General features: G+C 40.9%; 1 protein-coding gene across 3 annotated transcripts in view; it reads left to right on the top strand.

The window, feature by feature from the left end:
* iqsec3a (IQ motif and Sec7 domain ArfGEF 3a) overlaps positions 1 to 25244 on the top strand; it is a 131072-nt gene that overhangs the window by 13816 nt on the left and 92012 nt on the right. For all 3 annotated transcript variants that reach the window (XM_023274706.3, XM_055006823.1, XM_023274707.3), the window contains exon 2: positions 10830 to 10910. In XM_023274706.3, coding sequence (XP_023130474.2) covers positions 10830 to 10910 — 81 coding nt within the window. The remainder of the gene's footprint in view (positions 1 to 10829; positions 10911 to 25244) is intronic.

Below are 25244 nucleotides of genomic sequence, written 5' to 3'. Positions count from 1 at the left end.
AGCTGGTGACTCTCTCAGTGATGTCACTGGAGGAGTAAATCCTAGAACAAACAAACAAGTTAATCACGACATGAAATGTGAATGAGCCATATGTGTGGAAACTGCAGGAAAGACTGTACTGCATGTAAAAGTGGCTCTTTTTTCTTATCTCTTTCTGGTTCTTTTACTTGTTCTACTCATCATTCACAGACATCCTGCAGCACCTCCCTTTAAAAAGTAATTCACTCCACCGCAAAATGTATGGCAAGTGTTGCTGATCCGGTAGATGGGATTTTCCTCATCAGCCCAAACCCTGGTTGATATATGACAGCCATGACAGTTTGATAGCTGTCAAGCATGAAGCATAGAGGATGTCTGTGAAATCTGACCCACTGCCAAGTCCTCAGCAGACGGCCCTGCAGCAAACGCAGTGTAGCTTGATGCTCGATACGAGTGGCGAAAACTGCTCGATAGTGGCGGCGCCAGCTGGAGATCAGATGAAAACAGTAGGAAGAGCTACTGCTTTCATGGGAAAACATGGGAATGCGCTAACTGTGTTGTGTTTTTGCTGGTGATGCTGAACGTTATGGCAGGAGTCTTTCTCTCCATTCCCCTTGTGATGCCATCAAAGGAATGGATGAAAGTGGAATTTCCATGGTTATTTTTCTCACAAAAATTTGGAATCAACATTTACATTTTTACAATATTTATATGAGGTGAAGGGCAGAGTGGTCCATCACCTGTAGCCAGTTTAGAATCACTCATCGCAAGTTTTGTCTTCAGATTGTGGGAGGAAGCCGGTGCACCCGGAGAAACCCTAGAAACGTTCTAGCTATGAGGCCACAGTCAGCAATGTCTTCAAGCTAATTCCATTTTCTTTTTTTTTTGTGACAGAAATAACTTCCATTCCCTCGATGGGCCTGTGTGATCTCTGCCACTGAAAGCCCACAGATCTGTCCCAGTGTTGCCTCAAATTTGGCTGAAGAACAACATATTTCTCACACAAACTTGCCCAGCTGAAATAAATCCAGCTCAGTGTCAGTGTTGAACCTTCTCAGCTGATGGAACTCTCTCACTCTCTCCTAGAAAGTGGTTCAGCTCCTGTTTCTTCCCCCTCTGGGCTCAGATCTCTCATTCTCTGCTGATTTTTTGCCTCCTCCATCAAAAAGGTTTCCCTTTTAAGTTTTATTGAAGGGGGACCAACAGTTGGGAGTTAAGTTGAAAAGGAGCGTAAAAATGCTGAGAGCCTAGAAAACCTCTTTGATTTTTGGGGGATGACATCAAAACTTGACATTTATTGTTGATATTTTAGATAGTGTTTAATTTCTCCAACAGACCTCATGCAAAAATATCCCTAAACTGTTGTTGAAACTGGTCTCTTAAAAGCATTTTTAATCTTAAATTGCGACCAGCTGTCTGTAATTTCAAGGTGGAGGTTTGTCTTGTTCATGATGCAGCATAAATGCAGAGCTTCACACTGAACCGGTTTCATATTTACTTCCAAATACCGGAGTGGAATCAAGTAGGCCACATTGAGAGAGTATAAAGCCACAGCTTTCCTGACACTGGCACAGTCAGGATTTTTTTTTTTTTTTTTTTTTTTTAAAGGGATTGAATACAAGGACGAATTTTTTTTTTCCTCCTCCTTTGTTCATTTTCTTTCGGGAAAATGGGTCTTGCTCTCTCGTCCGGCTCCAGCTCTCTCTCAGTTTCGCTTACAGAGGCCGAGCTAAGCCGCTTGGGACAACCCAAGAGCCCCGTGCTGACGTAAACCTTTCAGTGCAGCTTTTTTTTTTTTTTTTAAACATATTGAATTGATATAGGAAGCTTTTAGGATGGAAAAATGAAGTTTGTGTGGGGAAGATTGCTCCATTGCTTATATAGGAGATGTGTGATTTAGCTTAGGGACATTTGTCAGCTCACCTTGCAAAGACACACCTGCCAGGAAGCATGTGAGTTAAATTTACGCCTCTCAGAAAGCTCATACACTTTCCCCCGTAAAACATAGTGATAAACTGGCACTTACAGATGCTGCCAATTTGCCACATGGAAGTGAAGTATTGCAAAAACAGTTTGAGTCTCTTTTTTTGATTTAGCATGATCAAAAAAGGATCATGCTAATCGTGAGATGAGCTGACTTGTGGATTGTGTAAAATATAAGTTAATCTGAAGGACTGCGATGATGCTGATGTAGAGCATCTTTTTGCTTTTTCTCTGTGTAAAGCACCTGGCTTCACACTGAGCTGTTTGCTTTTAAGGATTTCTTCATTTCTAGCCCGTTTGGCTGGTGTTTGTATGCAGAGGTTTTCCTCTCTCTTTCTGATTTGACCTTGACTTGAAAATGCATTTATTCCGTGAAGTCAAAACTAAGCATGTAAATGAATGAATAAAATCTCTTTTTAAGCAAACAGACATACATTAAGCCAAAATGCATCTACTATTGTTAATGTTTTCTTTCTCCAAGGTCACTTCTATTTGTGTGTGGCCTTCAGGGACACACTCTAATGCTGCATATTATGTTATTTCAATAAGTGAACATGTTCACAGCTGTTTTTTTTTTCTTCCTGTCTGCCAGGAAATTGTCTGTGAAAACTAATCTGTCAATTATTGCAGGCTTTGATCCCTCCCTCGCTTTCTCCCTCGCTCTCTCTGTCCCGAGCTTCCAAGTGTATCATCTCGGCTCGCACAGATCTTTTTCCGCCTTGAGCCGAGTTGAATCAGCCGGAGAGCTATTGACACAGCAAAGCTGAATTCAACACTGGGAGGAGCGCATCGACAAACACATTAGACACCAGAAGTTAAAACAAAATACAATGAAACCGCCGCAGCGCAAATTACACTCTCCCCTCACACGGAGCCAGTGTGTGGAAAAGCTTATGAAAGCTTATAGATTTTTTATAGGTGGTGTTAGTGAGCTTAGGCCATGAGGGGAACTGAGTCAGTGGTGTGGAAGATCAGAAAGTAGATCATGTGAGTTCAGCTTAATCTCCAGTAGCCACACTGATCAAACAGTGCACAAAGGTGGAGTGTGTGTGTGAAACCGGAGGCTAGGATTTGTAGTCTTGCAAATTTTTCCAATTCAAATGAGAAGAATTCATGTCATGTAGAGGAAATGTTCGCGTAAAGCCTGAACACGGGAATCAGTGGATAGTTGTCACAACGAGAAGGAAGATGGAGATCGATTGAGAAGTCGTAGCTTCTAGTGTTTTTACATCAAGTGGAAGTTGAGTTGAAGCGTGTGGTAGGATTGTACATTTAATAAGTCTGATCGATGAGCTGGAAATATGATCGGAACAGAAACAATTACACTAAAAATTTCAGTCAATAAACACAAACTAACAGGAAGTTTTAGTGTTTCTACAAACCAGTTCAACCAGTTTAACCTGAACTGAATAACTTCAAACTGTTTAACATAAATCCGACATGACCGAAACCTATGAAGACACAGTGATTCAAGTTAAAAATTAAACCTGAGTGAAATCACAGTTAAAATGCAGTTGAACTGATTACAAACTGGAGTTCAACTGGACTTGAACTGTAGGTAACTGAAGTTAAACTGGGATTGAAACAGAGCTGAACCACAGTAAAACTGCATTTAAGCTGGAATTAAACTCAACCTAAACTAGAGTTTAACTGCAGTTAAACCAAAGTTGAACTGGAGTTGACCTCAAGCTAAACAAGTTGAACTGGAATTAAACTGGAGTTAAACTGGTTATTTTCAGACCTTTGAATAAAAAAAATCCAAACAAATAAAAACATGAAACATTAAAAGACATTAAACATGTTTGCACCTGTTTGACCTTTGATCTCTAAACCAGTTTAACAGTCAAACACTCAATGAACCAAATGTGCCTTTTCAGTCCCACCAACCAGCAGGCATGAGCAGATTCATGATATATGACATGATGGTTGACTTTTATTGAGCTATATTTGGGCATTTTCTATCTCGCCTGCACAGTTGTGTCTTTAAAGGCCGCGTCGTAAAACAAAAATGGTTGTAAAAAAGCTGTTTTTAAGTGGAAAGATGAAGGTGATAGTAAAACTGAGAGATGGCTGAAGTAATGCAGAGTGAGAAGCCGGAGATCAAAGCAGAAAGAGATGGACGGCTGGGATGAATCAAAGGTGTTTTGAAAGATAAAAGAGTGTCTTGTGAGGTGTTTGTCTGCAAATTTGGTGAAATCAATGACTCCGATGTCTTCATGGTATCGACAACGTTTGACTCTGTGAGGATATTTGCCCAGTCTGACTGTGTCTGGGCTTTGATTACATGTGTGGCATCATCACAGGCAACTAACCCCACTGCACACCACAATACCCATCGATTAGATGCTGATGCTGCTGCTGCCTCAGCAGGTTTGGGAGATTATACCGTCTTTATTCATACAGGAATCAGTCAGCGCATGAAGAAGCTCTGACACTACTGGGAAATAAACATTGACGAAGGAGTGATGCAAAATGAATGACATGATGGTCACAAAATGAGGGTTTTATTGAGTAAGCTGCAATTATGGCAAAACTAAATTAGGTAAAATGGTTATTTAGTGAACTTTACAGGTAGCTTTAGAATCTGAGCTTCCTTTCTTCTGGTTTCTCCCCTTTCCACCTGGCCTCACCCATACCAGGCCAATCTAATATGAGGTGGGTTTGATTCGATGACTGTACAGAGGAGTGTTATTGCAGCGTGCTCTCCATCGCTCTGATTGATCGCAGGCCTGTCCAACTACATCCAGAGGCATTCTGGTCTGCGCACATTGATAGCGCCTCTTGCACATCGAAAAAGAACTGAGAGGATCCAGATGCTGCCAAGTTACCTGCTAAACATGCTCAGACTTGCTAATAGAGTCGCTAATAGTATCTCTTCTCTCTCACACACATCTTAAACAGAGAGAACCAACTTCTGCAAGCAAGCAGATGATTAAGAGTAATGCATTTTAACCCTCTGAACACCAAGAAGTTTCTTTGTTTTCTGCTCCTGCCACATTTTTACTCACGGTGGGCTAATTTTTTACTGCAATATAAATTACTGCACCCCTATGGAAACAGAACAACCGTGACTAGAAGTAGAGTGAACTCAGGGATGTCTTCTGTGCAGTACAGCACAATTATAAAGCCAGAAAAAAAATAACAAATCCAAGTCACATTTAAATTTGTTTTGATGAAATATCACAATTTTAAGTTCGGATTTGATTCCCAACGGAAGTTCATGCCACACAGGATTAGTTCAATGGTGGTCAGAAAGTCGAAAATAAAGGGATTTTTTTGCTTTTGTAGTTTCTGGCTCTGAAAAATAATAAAATTTTGGCAATTTTTTAAAAAAATAACATAATTTTCCAACCCACCAACACATTTCTAAATGTGTGAGGCTAAAGAAGTATGTTATTAAGAATAATGCTACCTATTATTTTCTGTTGCTTAACCGGGATCATGATTTTGCCGAATGAGATTTTTGTAGTATTAATATTTTGCATATGTGCATTTGTTAATACTTTTATTTTGTAGGGTCATTGTGTTAACAACAGTGGGATCACAGGTCACATGTGGATGGTGTTGGTACGATTGCATTTACCTCTTCAACTAAATTGGCTTTAAGGATGCAATTTTAATGTCTGTGTAACTTAAAGATTTTATGCTAAGCTAACTTGCTGGTTTTAACTTACAAAGCAAGCATGCATGTAAAGTGGCATCTAGATTTCTAACAACAGGAGGAGCAAACATCCTCTGTCCAGATGCCAACACTGTGAATGTGATGCACAGATTCCAATGAGATTTCTGTACGTTTTGCTCTAAATTGCCATCCAGTAAATGAAACGCTTTATATAACGTAGACGATGCGTGTCTTTCAACCTGAATGTTTGCTCACTGACCTGCAGAATACACCCTTTATCTGTGGGAACAAGTGGCTCTGCTGTTCCAACACTCTCCACGCTAATCTGTGTCCCCTCAGAGAGCGCTTGTGCTCTGGACCTATTGAAAAAAAAAAAAGACGCGGCCACAGCGGTGTCATGGTCGTTAAGGCGAACACAATTAGAGGAGCCATTAACAATGAGAATTAATTGGCTGTCATACCCTCCCTGTACTGTCTGCTATTGTTGCTGTCAAATAACCCCCCTTCTTCCCCTCCAAACCCTTTCAAGCTCTTTTCTCCTCTTCTTTTTCTTTTTTCTGACTTCACAGAGGAGCAACACAAAAAAGGACACTAAACAACGGGATTGAGAACCTAAAAATGTCGTTTTTATTTCAAGGACGCTGTGCGTTGTGTGGTAAACTATCGCTCTCTCCTCGGTTGAACCCGCTGTTGCTCTTGAAGGAGGTTTAAAAAGATGCAGGGCTGCTTGTGTCAATGATCAAAAGACTTTAAAAAAAAAATAAACGATGGAGGGGTTGGTGCTGCTGGGAATGCCGGCCTTGCTTCCTCCTCTTTTTGTCCTTCCTCATGTCCTGAGTTCAGGGATGCAACATACGGAGAGCTGCTGCTGCTGCTGCTCTTCTTACTGGCTACATCTTGTGACAGCAAGAGTAATTGAGCAAATTCCTCTTTAGCACAACACGCTGTGCTTGTAGAACAGGGGGATGGGGAGTCGTAGAAGGTGATGGAAAATCAGTGTAAAAGGGGGCAGAAGGAGAAGAGAGCCATGGGGGGAGCGGAGGGGGGGCGACATGGAAGGAAGAAATGGATGAAGCAACCCGGTTGGAAGGAGAAGGCAAACCGAGGGAGACGAGGGGAAGCAAAAATGCACTTTCTCACATCGCGCATTAAAATTTGATACCCTTTTCTGTGCTACCTTTCAGTATCACCTTCACCTGTGACTGTATATCCACAGGACCTCCCGGAAAATGGTTCAAAGTGTTATTAGCGGGCTGGCTGCAGCCATTCTCCCCCTGTCTTCGAAACTGCAGTTATTTCTCTCCTGCGACGATACGGCATTTTGATAAATTGCTATTAGTTTTGCAGGTTTAAACAAGTATTTCACTGCTTTCGCCTAAGAACAGAAAAATGAGAGTGCGCGGGAGTCCATTACTGGCATTGCATTAGAGCAGGAATGATTACTCAGACTCCGTTAGTCTGCCGGTCTGTAGATTGGAGGGAAGAAACTTTCCATAAGCAAACTGTCTCTTTGTCTCTGTCCGTGGTGCTGAAATACTGAGCAGTTGTGTCCCTTTGTGAGGATCTCCATGACGATGAAACATTGTCTGTTTGCTTATATTTCTCTTTTAAAGCACATTAAAAGAGCAACCTTTCACTCCACCTGCATCTTTTATTCATTCTCTACCATATTTCCATCATGTAGAACACACTTTTGAGACTACAAAGACAGACATTATTCTTCACATTACTTACACATTCACTGCTTATCATCAAAACTTTCAGTTTCATTGTTCAAAAAACTCTTTCAGCTTCACAGTCCTCACATAAATTGCTTGTTGCAGCCTGATTAACCTCTTCAGATTATTAGCATAATTGACGCCCCTATCATTTTGACATAAAACCACCTGTTTGGCTCCATTTGTGGGCGGGGTTCATTAGCGAAAACTCCAGATAGTTCAGAACTCAGCTGCCAGGCTTTTAACCGGAACCAAGAAACAAGATAACATCTCTCTTGTTATAGATTTTTTTTTTACACTGGCTTCCAGTATGATTTAGAATAGATTTTAGGATTTTACTCACAACTTTAAAGTCCCATTAACACCCCTGTCCTGATTTTATACCTAACCTTTTAGTGTCTTATGCACTACTTTGAGATCTTTGGACAGAGATCTTTTGTTTGTTCCAGGCCTTTGAAACAATCTGCCTGAGGAAATGAATTTAGCTGGGTCAGTGGAGTCTTTAAAGTCACTTCTTAAAACAGAGAGCCTTTCCTGATTTTAAATCATTCCGTTTCCGAAAGTTCCGTTGAATTATTGTGCTGCTTTTCGAAGCACTTTGCAACTTGGATTTTGATAAATGCTCTATAGATAAAGAACATTATATGATATTTATCATCATATAAATAATAATATTGGCATTCCTTCAATAAAAAGGAGTAAAATCGGTTTATTTGCACCTTGATTTGTATCAGTATTACACATCAAAACAAATAAGATCCCACAATAATTAGCGTTGCGACTGCTTCAGAAAATGTAAAGTTCAGTTGATAACTCAGCTAGCTGAAGACATATGTTTGTACCCAGGTGCAGGACGGCTGTAAATCATGCAAGAAAGTTGTCAGCGGCTCAAATTCAGGCCACCACATTCTTTCGATCCCCATCCTAACCGAGTGGCACAGTGATTTCACACTAGGGTGGTCGTGAAAGTCTCCCTGTAAATAAACAACAGCGTGTTCGGGTCAAGCGAGGACACGAGAGTTACTCTTAAACATGAGCTCAGACAAAGCAGACGGTTCAGATTGAGGTGGTAAAGGGGAAACAGGTGAGCAGGGAGGAAGTAAAAAAGAGAAATTGGCTTCACAGAGGACAACCAGTGGGAGGGTGAGTGGAGGTGCAGAGCAGGACCCTGACGCTGAGGCAGATCATTAAGTAGCTTCACCCAGAAGGTTAGCCAAAAACAAACCAAATAAATCAGCTGCATGTTCATTATATAACCGTGTCTAGATTGTGGTAGCTGAGTGATTGAGGATTTGGATGCCGTGATATCAAGCTGGTGTCAACATTTTTGTGAGCTTTAGAGATCCTGGCGCTGCAAGATCATCAGCACTGGATGATTACTTGCCTTTTTTTCTTTAATTTTCAATGCCAACAGTTTTTTTTTTTTTAATTCAGGCTTTCTAGGGATGCACAACATTGGATTTTTGCCAAATTTTAAGATATTTTCCATCTTTTTTTGCAGATTGCAGATGCAGATACAGATATGTGCACATAATTTATCCACCTAATTGCGGAGAACATCACGTCTCTCCTGTAGTGGAATTTTTAAGATTAATTATGTCTTCTCTGATCGTGACTCTCTGGCAAGTACAGATAGAAAATGCAGAAACTTACTGGGTAAAATAAGAAAACTACTTCAACTAGCATTCAACCAAAATGCACTGTTTATTATTATTATTCTGTAACATTTTTACAACAAACCCGATCATCCACCTGTTAATTTTTATTTAGGCCAATGGCAATTTTAGAAGCCTTTATCAGCATATCAGTGATGATTTTGAGATCATCATGCATCCTTACTGCTATAATATCTGCTCCTAGCATATACTATCTGGTTCAGGTTTGGGATACAGCAAATGAAATATGGTTCAAATTAGGGAAACCAGTGTCTTTTCTTATCCAAAGATACAACAGTGAGGTAGAATGAAATGTTTTTGATTCTAAAGAGCCACAAAATCTACATAATAACCTAGGAGGGGAGGCTGGAGGCAAGAGGTCTTTTACCCAGCAGACCAGAATTCACATCACATGTGAGACCATTATTCTTAAACTTATTTGCCCTCATTGTTTCATTAGATTTAGGCGACAGTAAAGTAATGAAATAAATGTCAAAGACATGTTAATTTGAAGTGTATTTGTGATACATCACAAAGGTAATCGAGCAGACAATACATTTCCCTCAAAACCTAATTGAAAATGCAGTTTAGTTGTACAGGAGACAGGAAGCAAACTGGGGTTCCGCATGATAGTGAGACTTGGTATGTGTCCATCCACCGCCCCAAGCTCCACCCTCTGCCTTACCAGCTATAGGACACACTTCTTATTACACTGATATTGAACATTGGCCCTCGACAGAGTCATTGGTGTAATTGATCCATACAGCCATAACTGGTCCACACATGTGCATTACCATTATAACTGTGGCAGACCACTCAAAATTATTTTTAAAAACAGTTAGTCCTTGATTTTAGACATGGGTAGACAAAAACAGATTCCTCATATATAGCAGGGGACCATCAATTTTGTCCACTGTACGTAACATATCTAGCTTGCTAATGAAGCTGATGTTAGTCTGACTCACTGGATGTGGACTTCAGGTATTAGTCTGCCATTTCCACCACACATTTCACACAGTATTCCAGTATTTACAATATATTTTTCAATACTTCTGTGTTTTCAAAATCTTCTTTGCTACGGTAAACAACAATGACACCCAAGCTAGCAACCTACATGCTAAAAAATTTAAAGTTTTACCTAAGACTTTGATTATGCAATGAGGCAGTCCTGCTTTGTTTTTGTGGTGCATTAACACTTTTTTTTATGTCAGCGCTCACATTCCTGCATGGAAATGTTTCAGCAAAACAACTCCCTTTTCACTTAAAAAAATATTTTTCTTTTTTTTGCTGGGGTATCATCACTACATCCTGGGCTTAGCACCACACAAGATGCATTTGATTGGTTTAAAGAAATACAAACCGATCATTTTCCTCCTGAGGTGCAGTCAGACCATTCTACAGGGCTGATACAACACTAGGGAAATAGTTCTGGCTATGTGAGGCTAAGCTAGCTTCATTTGTTGGTTGTAAATGCTTTCTGTGGCTGACTTTTTATTGCTTCTTGGTGGCTTGTTGCAAAATGAAATGCAAGTCTTATTAAAAGTTCTCTCTGAGGAAGGCAGAGCTGCTAATATAGCCACTATAGTAGCATCCAGGACTAGCTTTCACATAAAACATTGTGGATTTACTGTTATGAAGGGGAGAGGGTTTATAAAAGTATTTCAGTCAAACATTCCCATGCATGCCACTTTAATATTTAAGGGGTCAAATGCTTTAAAAACCGTTTAGCTCCTAGTTACAGCTGCTAAACCATGATTGGACAAATGCTGCAAGGTTGAGGGGCTTAGTGAGCTCAACTATGACTCAGCTTTTACTATCAAGTACATCCTTCTGATCTTTTGTATTAATTCTGTTTCTTCCTTCTTCACACAGCAACCAAACAGTGCTCCACCAGTTCTGCTGCCCAGCCCCGGAGGCCCCTGAGGGGGAGACCTCTACCGCCTGTGTCCCCAGGTAAGACGACTGCATCCTTGTAACATCCGCACAAATGTTTGATTTATTTTATTTACTTTGAAAAAAAGAAGTTATTTTTCTTTTCTGTAAATTTTAATTGCAGCCACTTATCATGCATCCTGTTAATAGCGGTGCTGCAGTAGCTACCCTAGTCAACACAACTACCCCAGCAGTGGTATCTAAGTTGAAGTGGTTGTAAATGCTTCAGGTTCTTCCATGCAGGGGACAATCAGATTTTATTCCCCTCCATGACAATAATAAACCAAAAGGAGGGAAACTCTTACATCGCCACATAGAGGGAGTCACTCCTCACAGTTTAAACGTCTTCGGAGTTTTGAGTCTTGTTGAGGCCAAGATTGTTTCCTGAAACCGAGACACACTGATTCATTATTTTTGCACAGTATTAGTGCTGTGTTGGTCGCACTACAGTGATAAATACACTGGAACACAGTAATAACATCCAAATCAGTAGCATCAAGATCCCATTTCTTGGACAGTGGTCAAGCGCTTGTGGAGCCATCTGTATGAAAATTGAACAAGTGGGACAATATTACATTAGTTTATTGGGCAAAGCAGGATGATGATGTCATTATCTGTTTGTTTCAGATTAGCAGATATAAGTGATCTAATGCTACCAGTTAATACTGCTACATGGACTGCAAAACAGTGACTCTTATTTCAATAAAATCATTTCAACTCAGCTAATACTGTTATATTTTTATTCACTGTGCCTTAATTTTTTCCAGCAAGATAAAGTCCTGCACCTCTATGGAAACAGAACAATCACAGCTAGAAATAGAGAAAGCTCAAACATGTCTCTCCTGCACTGTAACAAAGTGATGACATAAATCCTGAAAGCAAAAACAATAGTCCAATTTCTTTATTTATTTGTCAAACTTGGAAAACTCTTTGACTCAACATGTACAACATTTTTCCAGTTTTGCCCTCAGGTGTATCCAGTACTAGAAATTTTTTTTTTTATCTCCAGATACTGCTTTTTGCAACTTGTACAAACTAAATGTGTTTCATGCTACTCACATCAACAATAGAAAGATATTTCACCATGCAGCATGTATCCAACTACATGCTGACTGTTTTTGATCCACATTTATTTTACTGATAAAGTGGGTTTTATTTCGCTCTTAGTCTCCTGAATTTGTTTCCATTCTTGACTATTTATAAACCATAAACACAGCCTGCAGTTCATCCGAATAGTCCCTAAATTTTTGTCACAAGACTGTTGATTGCAGCTGAATCACTTATACCTTTCCAGTTGCAATCAGGATTGCACAATTTAAAATTTTCTTTGTTTGTTATTGTGGTTAGTGCTAATATAGTGATTTTTTAAAAATTAAATATCACTATTTGAAGCTTAGATTTGGTTAATTTTCCGCACTTGATTCGTTCAGTGAGTTTTAGAATTCATTCTTTCTGTTTCTGTGATAAATTGTGTAGCTGTTGGTTTTAAAGACAGCATGCCTTTCAAACTCACTGGCGCTGTTTTGGGTTTAGATGGTTAAAAACTCTGATGTTGATGTTGTAATTTGCACCTACCATCCTGGGAAAGGTGAAAAATTAACTAAACTAATAATAAGTTGCTCTAATGACTGGATTTTTATGACGCTGGCGAGATGGCTTTCAAAGAGTATAATTATTATTTAGTGTTCAATGAGCAATCTACAAAATATAGCATTTGCTAAAAAAGAAATAATAAATGGCTTTGACAAGGAAATACCTTGCCTGATCCAAGCAGAACTGACAGCAACAACATTCTGTTTGCTTCCTGCCTTTATTTACCCAAGTGCAAACAGAGTTTCACTAAAAATTATGGCACTCATCTAGCCGAGGCGCATCAATAGCAATTAAGCCATCGGCCCCAAAATGGTTTGTTTGCTGTGGACGGCACGTTCCACAGGATCGCTCTGCTGCATTGTCTGAGCTTGGCAGAAAATAGCTGATAAGCAAACGCGTATTGATAGCAAATCATAGCCCCCGCGGTGCTGGACACAATAAGTGGCAGGAGGCTGCAGAGCAACAAGCACAGACACAATCGCAGTTTAAACATCTCTGTGGTATGAAATCAGCCCCGCGGACAGACCGAAGAGCCGAGACGTCGAGGAAAGGAAAGCAGTAAACTCTCATTACCAGCTTTGTTTGCTATTTTGAAGAGCAGAAAAATCTTTTTAAAAGCTTATTTAGGAATTTATCAGATGGCCTAGTGACTGACTCAAATCCTTTTTCTTTATTAGACACAAGATTCTTTAGGCTGTGGTCAAAATTACACAGGAGTGACTCTCATAAGATCAAAGCTGGAGGGGAAATTGGAAAGGTAGACAAGAAAGAAGAAAAAAAAGACAAGAATCGATCGGAGTTCAGCAGCTTGAACTTTTCTTGATAGAAGCTGTTTGGGGCTCTTGTGATTGCTCTGTGCTTATGGACCATTAGCTAAAGGCACAAACAAAGTGCACAACTGAAGGTCCTCGCTAACTTGTCAACCCCTCCGGCTCCTTAAAAAAAACAACTCCCCCCTCCCCCCGCTGCCGAATCTCTGAAACAAGCGAACCACTTCAAAGCAGGACTCTCTGGGGCCGAGACAGAAAGCAGCTTGTGGTTTTTTTGTCCTTTTTCTTTTTTTTCTCTTTTGTTCTCGTTGCGTCTTATCTCTTTTCGAAAAGCTGTATTCTGTTGTTGTTGATTTCTGTACTTCCGCATTGTTGTCAGTGATTCGTTGGTCATCTACTCATGTGGCATCACCACATCGCGGCGACATAACTCCACATGGCACCCCCACACCTCATTGCATCCATCATCACTCATCGCTCACTTCATTCGGGCTTGTCTCTCCACTGTGGTCACGTTAAGTTCCAAAAGAGTCATGTATGAATATAACCATGTACCTAAAGTTTAAGTGTGTCTGTAAATTGCTACCATAATGCATTGATGTGTGTGTACTGTAGAGTGCTGGAAACTGGTGAGCCTTTTCTTGTTGACACATGTAATGCATCTGTGTTCATGTGAAAAAAAAAAAGTTCTTATCATGTTGCATGTTTTGGCTTGGCAGTGATCAGAACACAGCTCCCTGTCTTATCTGTGTGTGTGTGTGAGTGTGTGTTAATGTACATGTGCCAGTGTGTCACTACAGTACACATGGCACACAGTAGACAATTGACATACTGCAGGATAAAAACACACAACACTGTGCACCAGATCAGCAAGAAAATCCATAATGATAGACCGACCATAGAGATGAGCGAGTCACATCACCTTTACTAAAGCCGAGGATTTAGAGCTTGTTTTTCTTTCCTTATTTACAGGGTTTTAAGCCGCATAATGTTATTCCTAAAGGGCAAAAACCCGCATATGAGTGGATAAGAGGAGAGAGTGAGTGTTGCAGAAGTATAAGAATTGCATCGATGGGAAATTTTAAACCTCAGAAATGTCCAAAAAACATCAGAAAATGGTTGAAACGCACTTTATATTAACGGATTTTGTCACTTTATAAAAGCAAATTGTCTTATTTTGTGCATTTTCCCAAATGCTTTAGTGGATATAGGCAGGATGCACAGTGTTGCCACGATTGCCGGAAGTAAATTTAGTTTATTTTGTTTGCATTTTGGTAAATTTGTGACCTTATAAGCGTAGATAGACAGATTGCAACCTGGACTTTATTTGCAAATTAGCTGAGGTTGCCATGGTGAAGGAAACTTGATGATTCTCAGGTTTTCTGAAGTTTTGTGTGATTTTAAAGTGGATTTAGGGATGTTTATTCATGAATGCCATCAGCGTTAGTGATGTACTCAGAAACTGTAAATCGCCCTTAATATAAAAACATCTGTCGCATCTGTCTGTTCACATTTGACTGAGTTATAAGAAATTACTGCAAACTCTGCAGAACTCTGCTAAAACAGAACTGAGTAGATTCTGTTGTCTTGCATGATTGAAGGGGCTGCAAACCAAACAAGGCCTCATTAGCACGTAAAAAAAAAGACAACTCGGTGCCTTTTTGTGCACTGAATCCACTTCACTATGGAGCCCTCTCTCTCTCTCTCTCTTGCCTGACTAAGTGCAATCATTGATATGTCATTTGCAGCACTCCTTCTGCTGAGAGTAATTCAAGCCTCTGTGTCAGAGAGGTCAGCTCAGAAAAGGGCACCGGCGTGACTTTCAGCAAGAACTCAGTGTACCGATTTCAAGTTCCTGCATTCATCTGCACCTGAGGAGTGATTTCTGATGAGTAAGGAAGCACAAAACAAGCAGCTATAAATAATATTTGCGTGTGTGGGATCATTTAAATGAGCAGAAAGTAGGAAGTCGTGAGCTGAGAAAAACAAAAAAAGAAGGATTTCACTGTCGGCTGTAATGAGGGCCCTAAGGAGGCTGGAATCTCATCGTGACAGCGTGGTCAGTCTTGCCAGGCATTAAGGAGGCACCGGAGGCTTTCCAGACTGTGGGGAATTTCTATTCAGGGGTCACAAAGTCAGATCTATAATCACTGGTGTAAGAGGCTGATTGCTGGGGACGGCCACGGCCTTTCAGTTAGAAGCGTGAGCCTTCTTCTGCTGCAGTGTGCTAAGCTCGGGAGGTCTGTTGTTACTTTTACCGTTCCATAGGGGACCTCGGCTTTAACTTTCTGCTCTGCAGCAAAACCGAGAAGTGCTGCGGTCAACACACAGGGCCCCAGAAACCTAATAAATGGAAGGAAAACGTTATTAGTAGAATATTCCGGCTCAGAAAAAGCCACAGCAAAGGAACTATAAATAATGATGCTCAAACGAGTTGCAGGTAGAAGTATTAGCCCTTAAATCGCTGCTGTGCACTTATAGGACAAAATACAGCCTCTCCAGCCTTTATTATAGTCTATTGAAGTCTATAAGATTCAAATGTGCACTAATTCATGAGCAATCCAGTGGCTTTATCTTAATGGTAGCGGGACGAAAACATTGCAGGAGCCAGTACCTGATCACACTTCCACCTCACAAATTTATGTTCACACTCAAATGTGTGAAGTTTACTCAACTGCACTGTGGGCTCCCTGCTTCAGAAGTGTGTATATATATATATATATATATATATATATATATATATATATATATATATATATATATATATATGTGTGTGTGTGTATTTTTTTTCAGATGGCAGTAGCTGCTGTGTTTTATCAGTGAAAAACTGACGTGTACAGTGTATTTAGGAGACATATTGTCAGCTCGTACATTCGGGGGTGTTGTTACCAGCAGATCAGCGAGAGCGCAGCTACTTTCTCAGCTAAATAAATAGCCAATACATTGTTGGCGAGGGCTGATTAGAGTTGTCACTTTGAAGTTGTAAAGTCACTGGTGCAATATCTGGCACTGGTGGAGCGCGATGCAGCAGAATTGGGATCGACAAAGGGCTTATTGTAGCCGCCGTGGAGACTGAATACACAATAACAGACAGAATATTTTCACTATTAGTGATGCTAATTCCTAGAGAAGTACACTGATGAGGTGAATCCAGATAGAAACATGATTTGTTTTTCCACAGATCAGTTAGGGAAGTAAAAAGAGGCTCAATATTGTGGTTGTTTTGACATTAAGCTCGCAGTAAATTAATGCAAACCAGGAAAATTATTGATTGCAATATTACACCATCTTTCCAACAAAAGGTCATGCAGACTTTGAGGTATGAACTAGATCAATTTGGTGTTTTCCATGTGAGTTACAAATTCTATTTACATTTCATCCTCACACACTGTCAGTATAATACATTAGCAAAGACTGCAGAGGGTTAAATCCACATTAATTTATCACATTAAGTTCAACTTTGGTGAGATTTTACAAATTCACACAGTGTTTTTTTGAAAATGTTGGGCTTTTGATGGGATGGTTAGCTGAAGAATCCAAAAACAGAGGAGATTTGGACAAGAAATTAGCAGCAGTAGCTGTTTAAACCTGCAGATGTGGTTTTAAAATGTACGCCACTGCAGGGAAAAAAGCATAACAGCTGCAATGTAAAACTACTCGGGCCTTGACTAATCAGCTTCCCTTACAGACAATCTCCTGCCTACAAAATGTAAAGGAGTATATTTATGAGCTACTTCAGTGAGATGCTTTACATACTAAAAAAAAAAAACAAAGAAAAGCAACAACAATAAGCAGTCTATAAATAGGAGCACATTTCTGGAGACAGAATGCCTTTAATCAGAAACATTCCTGCCTCAAGTGAACAGCGATATGCCTTGCAATGCATCACAATTTACATAAAAACACAGAGTTGCCAGAGTTGCAGTTTGAATAAGCTTCGCTAAACTTTTTTAGAGCAAACACTAAAAAAAAGGTCTGGCACAATATATTGTGCTTGCTTGCTTTTACAGTATGTCTTCATTGAAAAAAAAAAGAAAAAATAATGGCACAGCTCACGATGGATGAGTCATAGTGGAGCCACGATGATGGCGCTGATAGGATAGTAAACGCTCGCTCTGCTGTTCTCAGAGTTAAATATAAACCGACCAGTCAGGATTTTGGCAGGTGACGACACACTTTTTTTCCCTTTTTTGGCCCGACACCCCATCCTGTCGGCGATTCGGCTGCCAAAACCGGCTGCTTTCCCGCCCCCTCCACACACCCACTGGTACAGAAAGACTGACATATTGCTCACCATCTAAAGCCCCTTTAAATTAGTTCTCCTGCAGCGCTTCTGACAAATGACTTGCACATGCACGCACACCGGCGCCTTAATGAGCTATGCTATGCTAATTAGCTCGCTTCAGTCTGCCATTCACCTCGTCGGGGAGGAAATTCGTTAGCAACTGCATGAAGTTACATCTTGACAATCGGAATGGATTTATTTTGGCGGGTCACGGATTTGTTGCCGGGCACTATATAACCCTCCGTCTGAAAGTTAAGAGGCAAAATTAGACCTGTCTAATCAGCGTATATTAGAGCCGATCTGCTCTTTTTAATGTGTAGTCACGATTTACGACCGAATTTTTTATGATAGGCTATAAAGAGAGTAGAAGAGGTGGACTGGACACACTGAACCTGTTGGAGCATATGACTTTATAGAAATATAAAACACAGAAGGACACCACATCACATTTGGATTGAAGATTTAAGAGGCTTGTATCACGGTTTTCATCAGCACCAAAACACCCTTGGTAATGAGTAGAAAGCTTTGAAAAATGCCACGAGCGGTTACGACGACACCTTGAGGAGAGATCTTGTTGGGGAGAATTGTGGCGTTTCGGCAGGAAATTAATTCACCTCTGATTGTGGCACAAGTAGACAGCTGTGTCATCTCGCCAAGATGCCTTTTTATGTAATTAATCGCTGGAGTTATTAAAAAAAAAAAAAGCCCTAATTAGCGGTGTCATGCCCCCTGCCAAATGGAAAGGTGATGTGGGATGAATGAGGACACAGCTGGAAATACTTTGTCACTTTGGGTAGATAAATAGAGGTCCTGTCTGTGGGGGACACTGGCAGGACCACGGGGACCATGATGCATTGTGGCAGACGGAGGAACTGATGGAATGATTGATCCGTTTTTTTGTTGGAGGTCGTTCAGGGGCACGTTAGAAAAGTGAGCCTGGAGCTTCTTTTGGAGGACTTGCCTTTGAGGTGTGCAGAAACACCCTCACGCATGCAGCGAACACGTTCAAGATCACCACCGCTTTTTGTCCTCATGCCAGCATTCGTCTCACCTGCGCGGCTGCAAATTAAATTTCGCATCTTCAATCACACTTCGCCAAATTTCCTTCACCCTCCTGGCGCTGTAATTTAATATTTGTCCTCGTCTCCCTCTGTCTCTTCTCTGTGTGTTGCATGCTGTGGCTGGGCCATCACGCTGCCTCAGCTGGAGAAAGTGACCTTGTCGGCTTGCTGTTCTGTTGTCATGGGAACAGAGGGCACAGCAGAAGCAATATGGCGCAGCATCCAGAATTAAGACCGTCTGAGCGCTCACATGTATGGATTTCTTTTTGATCTCCCTCACTGTAAGAGCTGAAGACGCATCACTGAGCCGTATTTTTCCGTTTTTTTTCTGTTGTCATCTTCCTATTGGCTAGGAAGACTTTGCCTCTCAGCCAATCAGAGGAGCTCCATCAGTGTCATCATCCTCAGGGGTCCACCCAGCTGTTGGTTTTTGTTCTTCCTCTTTAAACACCTCCTCTGGGACTCAAGTAGCCTAAATTCGCACGCAAATTGAAACGCAGCATTGTGAATGAATGAAAGGAGCTTTAAAGGCTGTGAGTGCTTGGAGTAATTTCTAATTAAAGTGATGCTCTCACTAATTTAGCTTCACCCCAAGGCCTGCTTTATGCAAGACAGCCAACACTGAGCACTGACACCAGATCTGCTCATGCAAGCCGCATGATCACAGACGTCACTCGCTGGTTTGTTTCTTTCAGCGCACAAGACGAGACAAGGTTTGCATACATGACACTCCCCTGTGTTCCATATCAGCCCGCCCAGCTCGCCTCATAAGAAGAGTGGCGAGCGTGAAACGCCGTGATCTGAGAGTTCTCTCCTCCTCTTCGCTCTCCGTTCTGCAGCTTATCTCGGCATTGTGAGGCGAGCGGAGGGTTTTATTGCAGAGGAGATTTAATAAAAGCGCAACGTTTTGATGAAGTTGCTGCTGCGTCGCTCGCGTGTGCAGCATCTGTTGTGTGTGTGTGTGTTTTTCTTAAAAAAAGTTTTTCGAGAGTGAGTCTCTGTGTGTGTCAGCAGTCTTTTAAATTTCAGTCGCTATATAAATGTCAGGGCCTGCTCCTTAGATCTTCTTTGACACACACACACACACACACACACACACACACACACACACACACACACACACACACACACACACACACACACACACACACACACACACACACACACACACACACACACACACACACACACACACACACACACACACACACACACACACACACACACACACACACACAAACCGCTGGGAAAGGCAGAATGCTGATAGTAATGTAATAGATTAGTAGTTTTAAAAGGGGGCACTCTAAATATTGTATGTATTAAAGTCAGTTGTGAGGAGTGCAGCCTGTCAAAACTGTTGTGTAACATCAAATGTGTTGCTGGAGGAGCTTTGTCAAGTCAAGAAAATGACCCCTAATGATGCCATAGGATGCCACCAGGGTTGAAGATTTGTGTCTTTACCACGTAGAAAGAAACTTAACTTTTTATCTGATTTGATTTAATGTTTCAAATGATGATAAAACATAAGATCAGCATATTAAATATAGTACAGTGTAGCAATTTCCAGTCTTTAGTTCATTTTCACTACTTTGAGGTACAAAGTTTGCAAAGTGGCCGAGTAAGAGATATTGTTGGTGCACAAAACAACCCCAATGCTGGAATCCACAGACTCAAACTGTACTGAACAATCGTCTAAGCAGTACATGTAGTATTTTATGAAATTGTATATATTCTTGTAAACATCAGCATCTCTACAACAGATTGGATGTCATGAAACAACCAACTATATTGAGAATGATAATGAGCAGATGGAGAGTGGAGTCATCGATCAAAAATCACAGTTCACTAATGAGTGTCTCAAGCATTTACATTGCGTAGTTTCACACATCTGCAATGCATAGTGTTAATGAGGTTGTCGATGCTGCTTGTTGAAGGGCTCGGTGACATTTTGGGAAACAGGGTCACGTTGTTGGATGCCAGAGCATCCAGATGTTTGATGGATGACGTGTCTGGAGAGTCTGTAAGCCACGTTAGGAGTGAAACAGTTTCAGCTGCTGGAAGGGAAACGCATATTCTGCCGATATGAGGATGTGTGTGTGTTGTCTCGTTGAGAAGTAAAGTGATGGCATTGAATGAATTGGATGATCATGACATTCAGGATTTCATCTCGACATCATTGGGTATTGAGATTGCCATTGATGAAATAGAGACATTTTCTTGGTCCATGGTGTATCCCTGCCATTACATCCATTCCCATGGGCCACTTTCAGCGTGATGTTGGCATCCAGATAGTGTTGCCCTGTTGGACGCCAGATGTGACTTTTACCATCTGCTCTGTACAGCTTAAAACTAGATCCATCAGTTAAAGGACCTTCCTCCGTTTTGCTAGTGTCCAAGAAATGTAAATGGTTGCCCACTGGGGCTGATTATGACCACATTTTGTCGTTAAATCAAGGCCTCGGTATAGGCCCCACTCTGAGGTGAATCATTGCAGTTTGAGAAGATGTTGTCTGGTTGTGCACCCCAACAGCTTCATCGAGAGTCTCTGTAGCTGCCTGCAAATGATTTTACAGAAATTTACAAGCCGGATCTGGTGATCTTTTGCCCAAGTGGTGACAGGTAGTCTGTTGCCATGTGGCAGATTGGCATTCCGTAGTGTCTGAAACTATTTCTAAGACGACAGCTGGTGGAGTTACTAACAGTCAAGTTCTTGGCAATCGATACACCAACATCCAGCATGCTGAAGCACATTCTTATCTTTCTCATCATCTGTGGCATCATGCTGTTTGAATAAAGCTGCATTTTAAGGTGGAATTCTAATATTTACTGGTCAAAGGTGTGTCTGTGAGCTGGTCACTATCCAATCATTGTTCTTTAAAGCCACACCAGATTTAAGTGCGGATTGACTTAAAGGTTGAGAATTTGTCACGTCAAGCTTTTGGTGAACAGTTGGCTAAATTAAACCATTTTCTCTAACAAGAACTATAGAAATAGGTTTTTGCCTTTTTCTCTATGTCAAAAACAGAAGACGACTTGCACGCAGTGTTCTTATTTTTGTTCAGTGTAGTTAAAGTTTAGTAGCTACCATGTTAAACGGCAGCTTCAGTATTGCTTTCTTTTACATTTTGTTGATGGTACTTTAGCACAAACTCATAAATACAGAAATGGTTTTGATCTTCAGCAGAGGTCGTCTATGAAAAAAACCTTAATGTGTATAATTTTCTGACTCGTGGTTCGTGTTTTGTTTTTTTTTACCCTATAAAATATGTAAAGCAATGGTTTTGGCCATTTCTAGAAAGTGACTCACTTGTTCCTTGAGGCCACAGCTACTTCCATAATATCTACTGAAATGTGCTGCTGGATGGCTTATTATGCAGTAATAACCATTCTCTGCTGGCAGAGTCACTGCGAGGAATAAAACAATGAATGTACATTTTTTCCTTAATGTTTTCCATTTTTCCGAGAAAAATGAGCCGATCATTACCGGCTGAATTTCGATTCCGATTATGGCGCACTTTGTTCTCAGCCTGAATACGGATCTTTTGATTCCCCGGCAGCTCAGATGAATGTCATATTGTGGCTACAACCAGCTCGTATGATTTCAGATAATAAAGATTTTGAGTGCTGTGGCAGTGCTTTATGATATATGGGCTTCGCGCCCCTGAGCACCCTTCTCTTTCTCACTATTTCTGATCCCTCACATGCACCTACAAGCATACAGATGCACACAATGCACCTCTGTGGTATTAATGCTATCCCTTTCCCCTCTATTGTTCCTCTCTCTGGCTGGCTTTAATGACCTGCCATCTTATTAGTCTCCATCATCTCATGGGTCTTAGAATACCCATAGTCCCATTCTGCAGGCTGGTCAATAGCTCAGCTCCTGCCAGACCGTGCAGCGATAAAATGTCCCCTGTGTGTAGCCGAGTGTTTGTGTATGCAGGAGAGAGTGTGAGCATTAATGTCCAGAGATGAGTATCTGCTCTCTGTATGTAGCTTCCCCTCGATCTAAATTGCATGCAGCTCCACAAATGGACAAAATATCTTCCATCCGGACAGCAGAGGGTGCTAACAAGGAGCACAAGTTCTGCCAGTCGGAGACATCTGTCCACATGCTGGCTGCACATTTTGTCCTGACCTTTTTGCTGCTGGCCATCTGCCCACATTTCCACTCTCCGTCCCTCCAGTTAGTCACTTTTTTGCTCTCCTTGTTAAACTGTAAAGACGTCGGTTGATAGCAGCTTTAAAAATTTCAGTCCAACGCCCATCACTTTGGAGCATGTATCATCACCTTGCCCTCCTGTTCAAGGAAATGGAGCCAAATTCCCCAAAAGCAGGCATCTGGTGCCCTCAGCTGCACTTCGCATTAAGTCCAGAGGTAGCAGAGAGGGCAGAGTGAGCTGTAAATCTCCCGTGGGTTCAGATGGAGGGAAGGAATTAACAATCTGCTTCATTCTGCACTGCATGTCAGCCATCAAAAGGAGAAGAATATGAGACTTGAGCTGACCTTTTAAGTACAAGTTATTATCTTTATCGTGTATAAATCAGTTAGTGCTTCATGCTGATGTGCCACTTAGGGGCTCTTTATGAATTTTGTATTTTAAATGTGAGTTTTGAGACAGTTGGAAGCAGCATGAACTGCTGATGTTACCTGCACTTTTCTTTCAGGACACATTTTGCCCTTTATGTAAGCAGAAATAGATATTTGGAAAGACTGTTTTTTGACAACTGCATTGTTTCTTTCTAAATTTCATGTGGAATTGGTTTGGACCTAGTTGTGTAATCAAAGCAGCTTAATTTTTGACTGACTTATTTCTGGTTTTTGGCCCCTACTGGTCCCTGACATTATCATGCTGCAATTAGAAGTGAATGCTTGATGTGATTGATCAAGCACCTGCTGAGCTCAATCAAGCAGATCCTTAGACGTCAAATTATCTTACAAATTCAGTTTGCTGGAAAATAGTTTCAAGTAGCCACTCTATTTTGGGAAATACACTTATTTTCAGTCTTGCTGAGAGTTAAATAGGTCCCATATTGGATCCCTTTTCAGCAAATTAATGGAATGAGCCTAAAGTCTGTTTGGCACCCTCAAAGAAAATATACAGTCACACTAAGTGATGTCAGCGCACAAATAAAGTTTGGTGAACAGCGATGGAAGACAAGACTGCATTGAACTTGTTGGGCGGAAAGTTTTTTTTTAAATCTTCCTGATGGCAGCTTTGATAAAAGCGTGGTTGTGTGTAAATGGAACAACTACGAGTTTACTTATCACTGCAGCCCTTCAAGCTGATGGTATCACCTCAATGTTAACGTTAGCTATGACAGTCATGGGACTGGCAAACAGTGTAGCCATCCCAAAACAGACCACTTTTCAAGACACTGGAAGTTCTTGAGTTTACAAAAAGTCTCAAAATGTTGAATGTAATCGTTATCATTGGACTTTGTTTGCAGTAATGTCTGAATGTAGTACACAGATAAAAAATGCAGATACATATAAATGAAACATAAACATTTTTGTTGTTTAAGTTCACATATATGTCTATTCATCGATTCAGTCTTCAACCAAAATTTATTTGAATTGAAAGTTTGCTTATTGTGTCAAATATTGCTATTTGACAAAAATGTGATTAATTGTGACTAATTAATAACAAATCCTGTAATTAATTAGATACCTTTTTTAATCACCTTCCACCATGAATTTTTATACATCAACAGCTTTTACTCCAAGTTAACAACTACAGAACACAATGAAGGTGGATTTTCACCATATCAGACCACTGCTTTAAAATCTAAAACTGATCGTGCTCTTATGCCGGTCTGTTAAACATGTAGCTGCACCTACCATGATATTTTCAAAGCTTTGGTTTTAGCATATTACTGACAAAAGCTAGACATGCCTAAGTGGTTGGATTTTGTTTCAGATGGACATAGCTCAGCTAGCTCCCTCTCTCTGTTTCTGGCCTTCCTTCTGAGCCTAGCTAACACGCTGCTGGCTAACTCCTCCTTTAAACAATCAGCTCGCTCATTAAATGCATAGCATCTGCTGTGATGTAGCACCACCGCTTGTTATCTCCGAGGTTTAATAAGCCTAATATTATATTTCAGAAAAATGCTTCCTCTGATCTAATTTCAGGCAAGACAGAGTGCCTCCCCTATAAAAAAAAACAAAGTAAAACCCAAGGGTTATATACTTAAAAATATAGACAGCTCATAACAGTTTTCCAGCTGTTACGTCAAGCCTTTGATGCATAAATCTCAAAGCTTCTCTCATTGCCTTTACGCATTGTGTATTGCCTGCTCTCAGCAAGGTGTCATATCTGGATTTGCTTCTGCAAGAGCAAAAAAAAAGAGACTAATAGGGTGTTGCATTTATTCTGCTTTTCCTCTCATCCCCAACGAGGTAGCGATCTGACGGTGTACAGGTTGTTCCCTCGTGTTCCATGTGAAGGGACATTAGGTGTCCCATGTGTGGGTGACTCTGTCAGGTTCGGCGCACATCAACCGGCGCAGAGTCCTTGTCCTCGACAGCTCGCCGACAGCCTCGTGACGGCAGATCAACAAGGAAATGAGCGGAGAGGAGGAGAGGACGTGGAAAACTGCTGACAAGGCTACCTGCTTTGCCTGTCGCCCCGCTGCTGTAATGAGA

Source organism: Amphiprion ocellaris, chromosome 21, assembly GCF_022539595.1.
Source record: "Amphiprion ocellaris isolate individual 3 ecotype Okinawa chromosome 21, ASM2253959v1, whole genome shotgun sequence".
Lineage (NCBI taxonomy): Eukaryota > Metazoa > Chordata > Actinopteri > Pomacentridae > Amphiprion > Amphiprion ocellaris.
The sequence above is the reverse complement of the archived record's forward strand: the minus strand, read 5'-3'. Positions and strand labels throughout refer to the sequence as shown.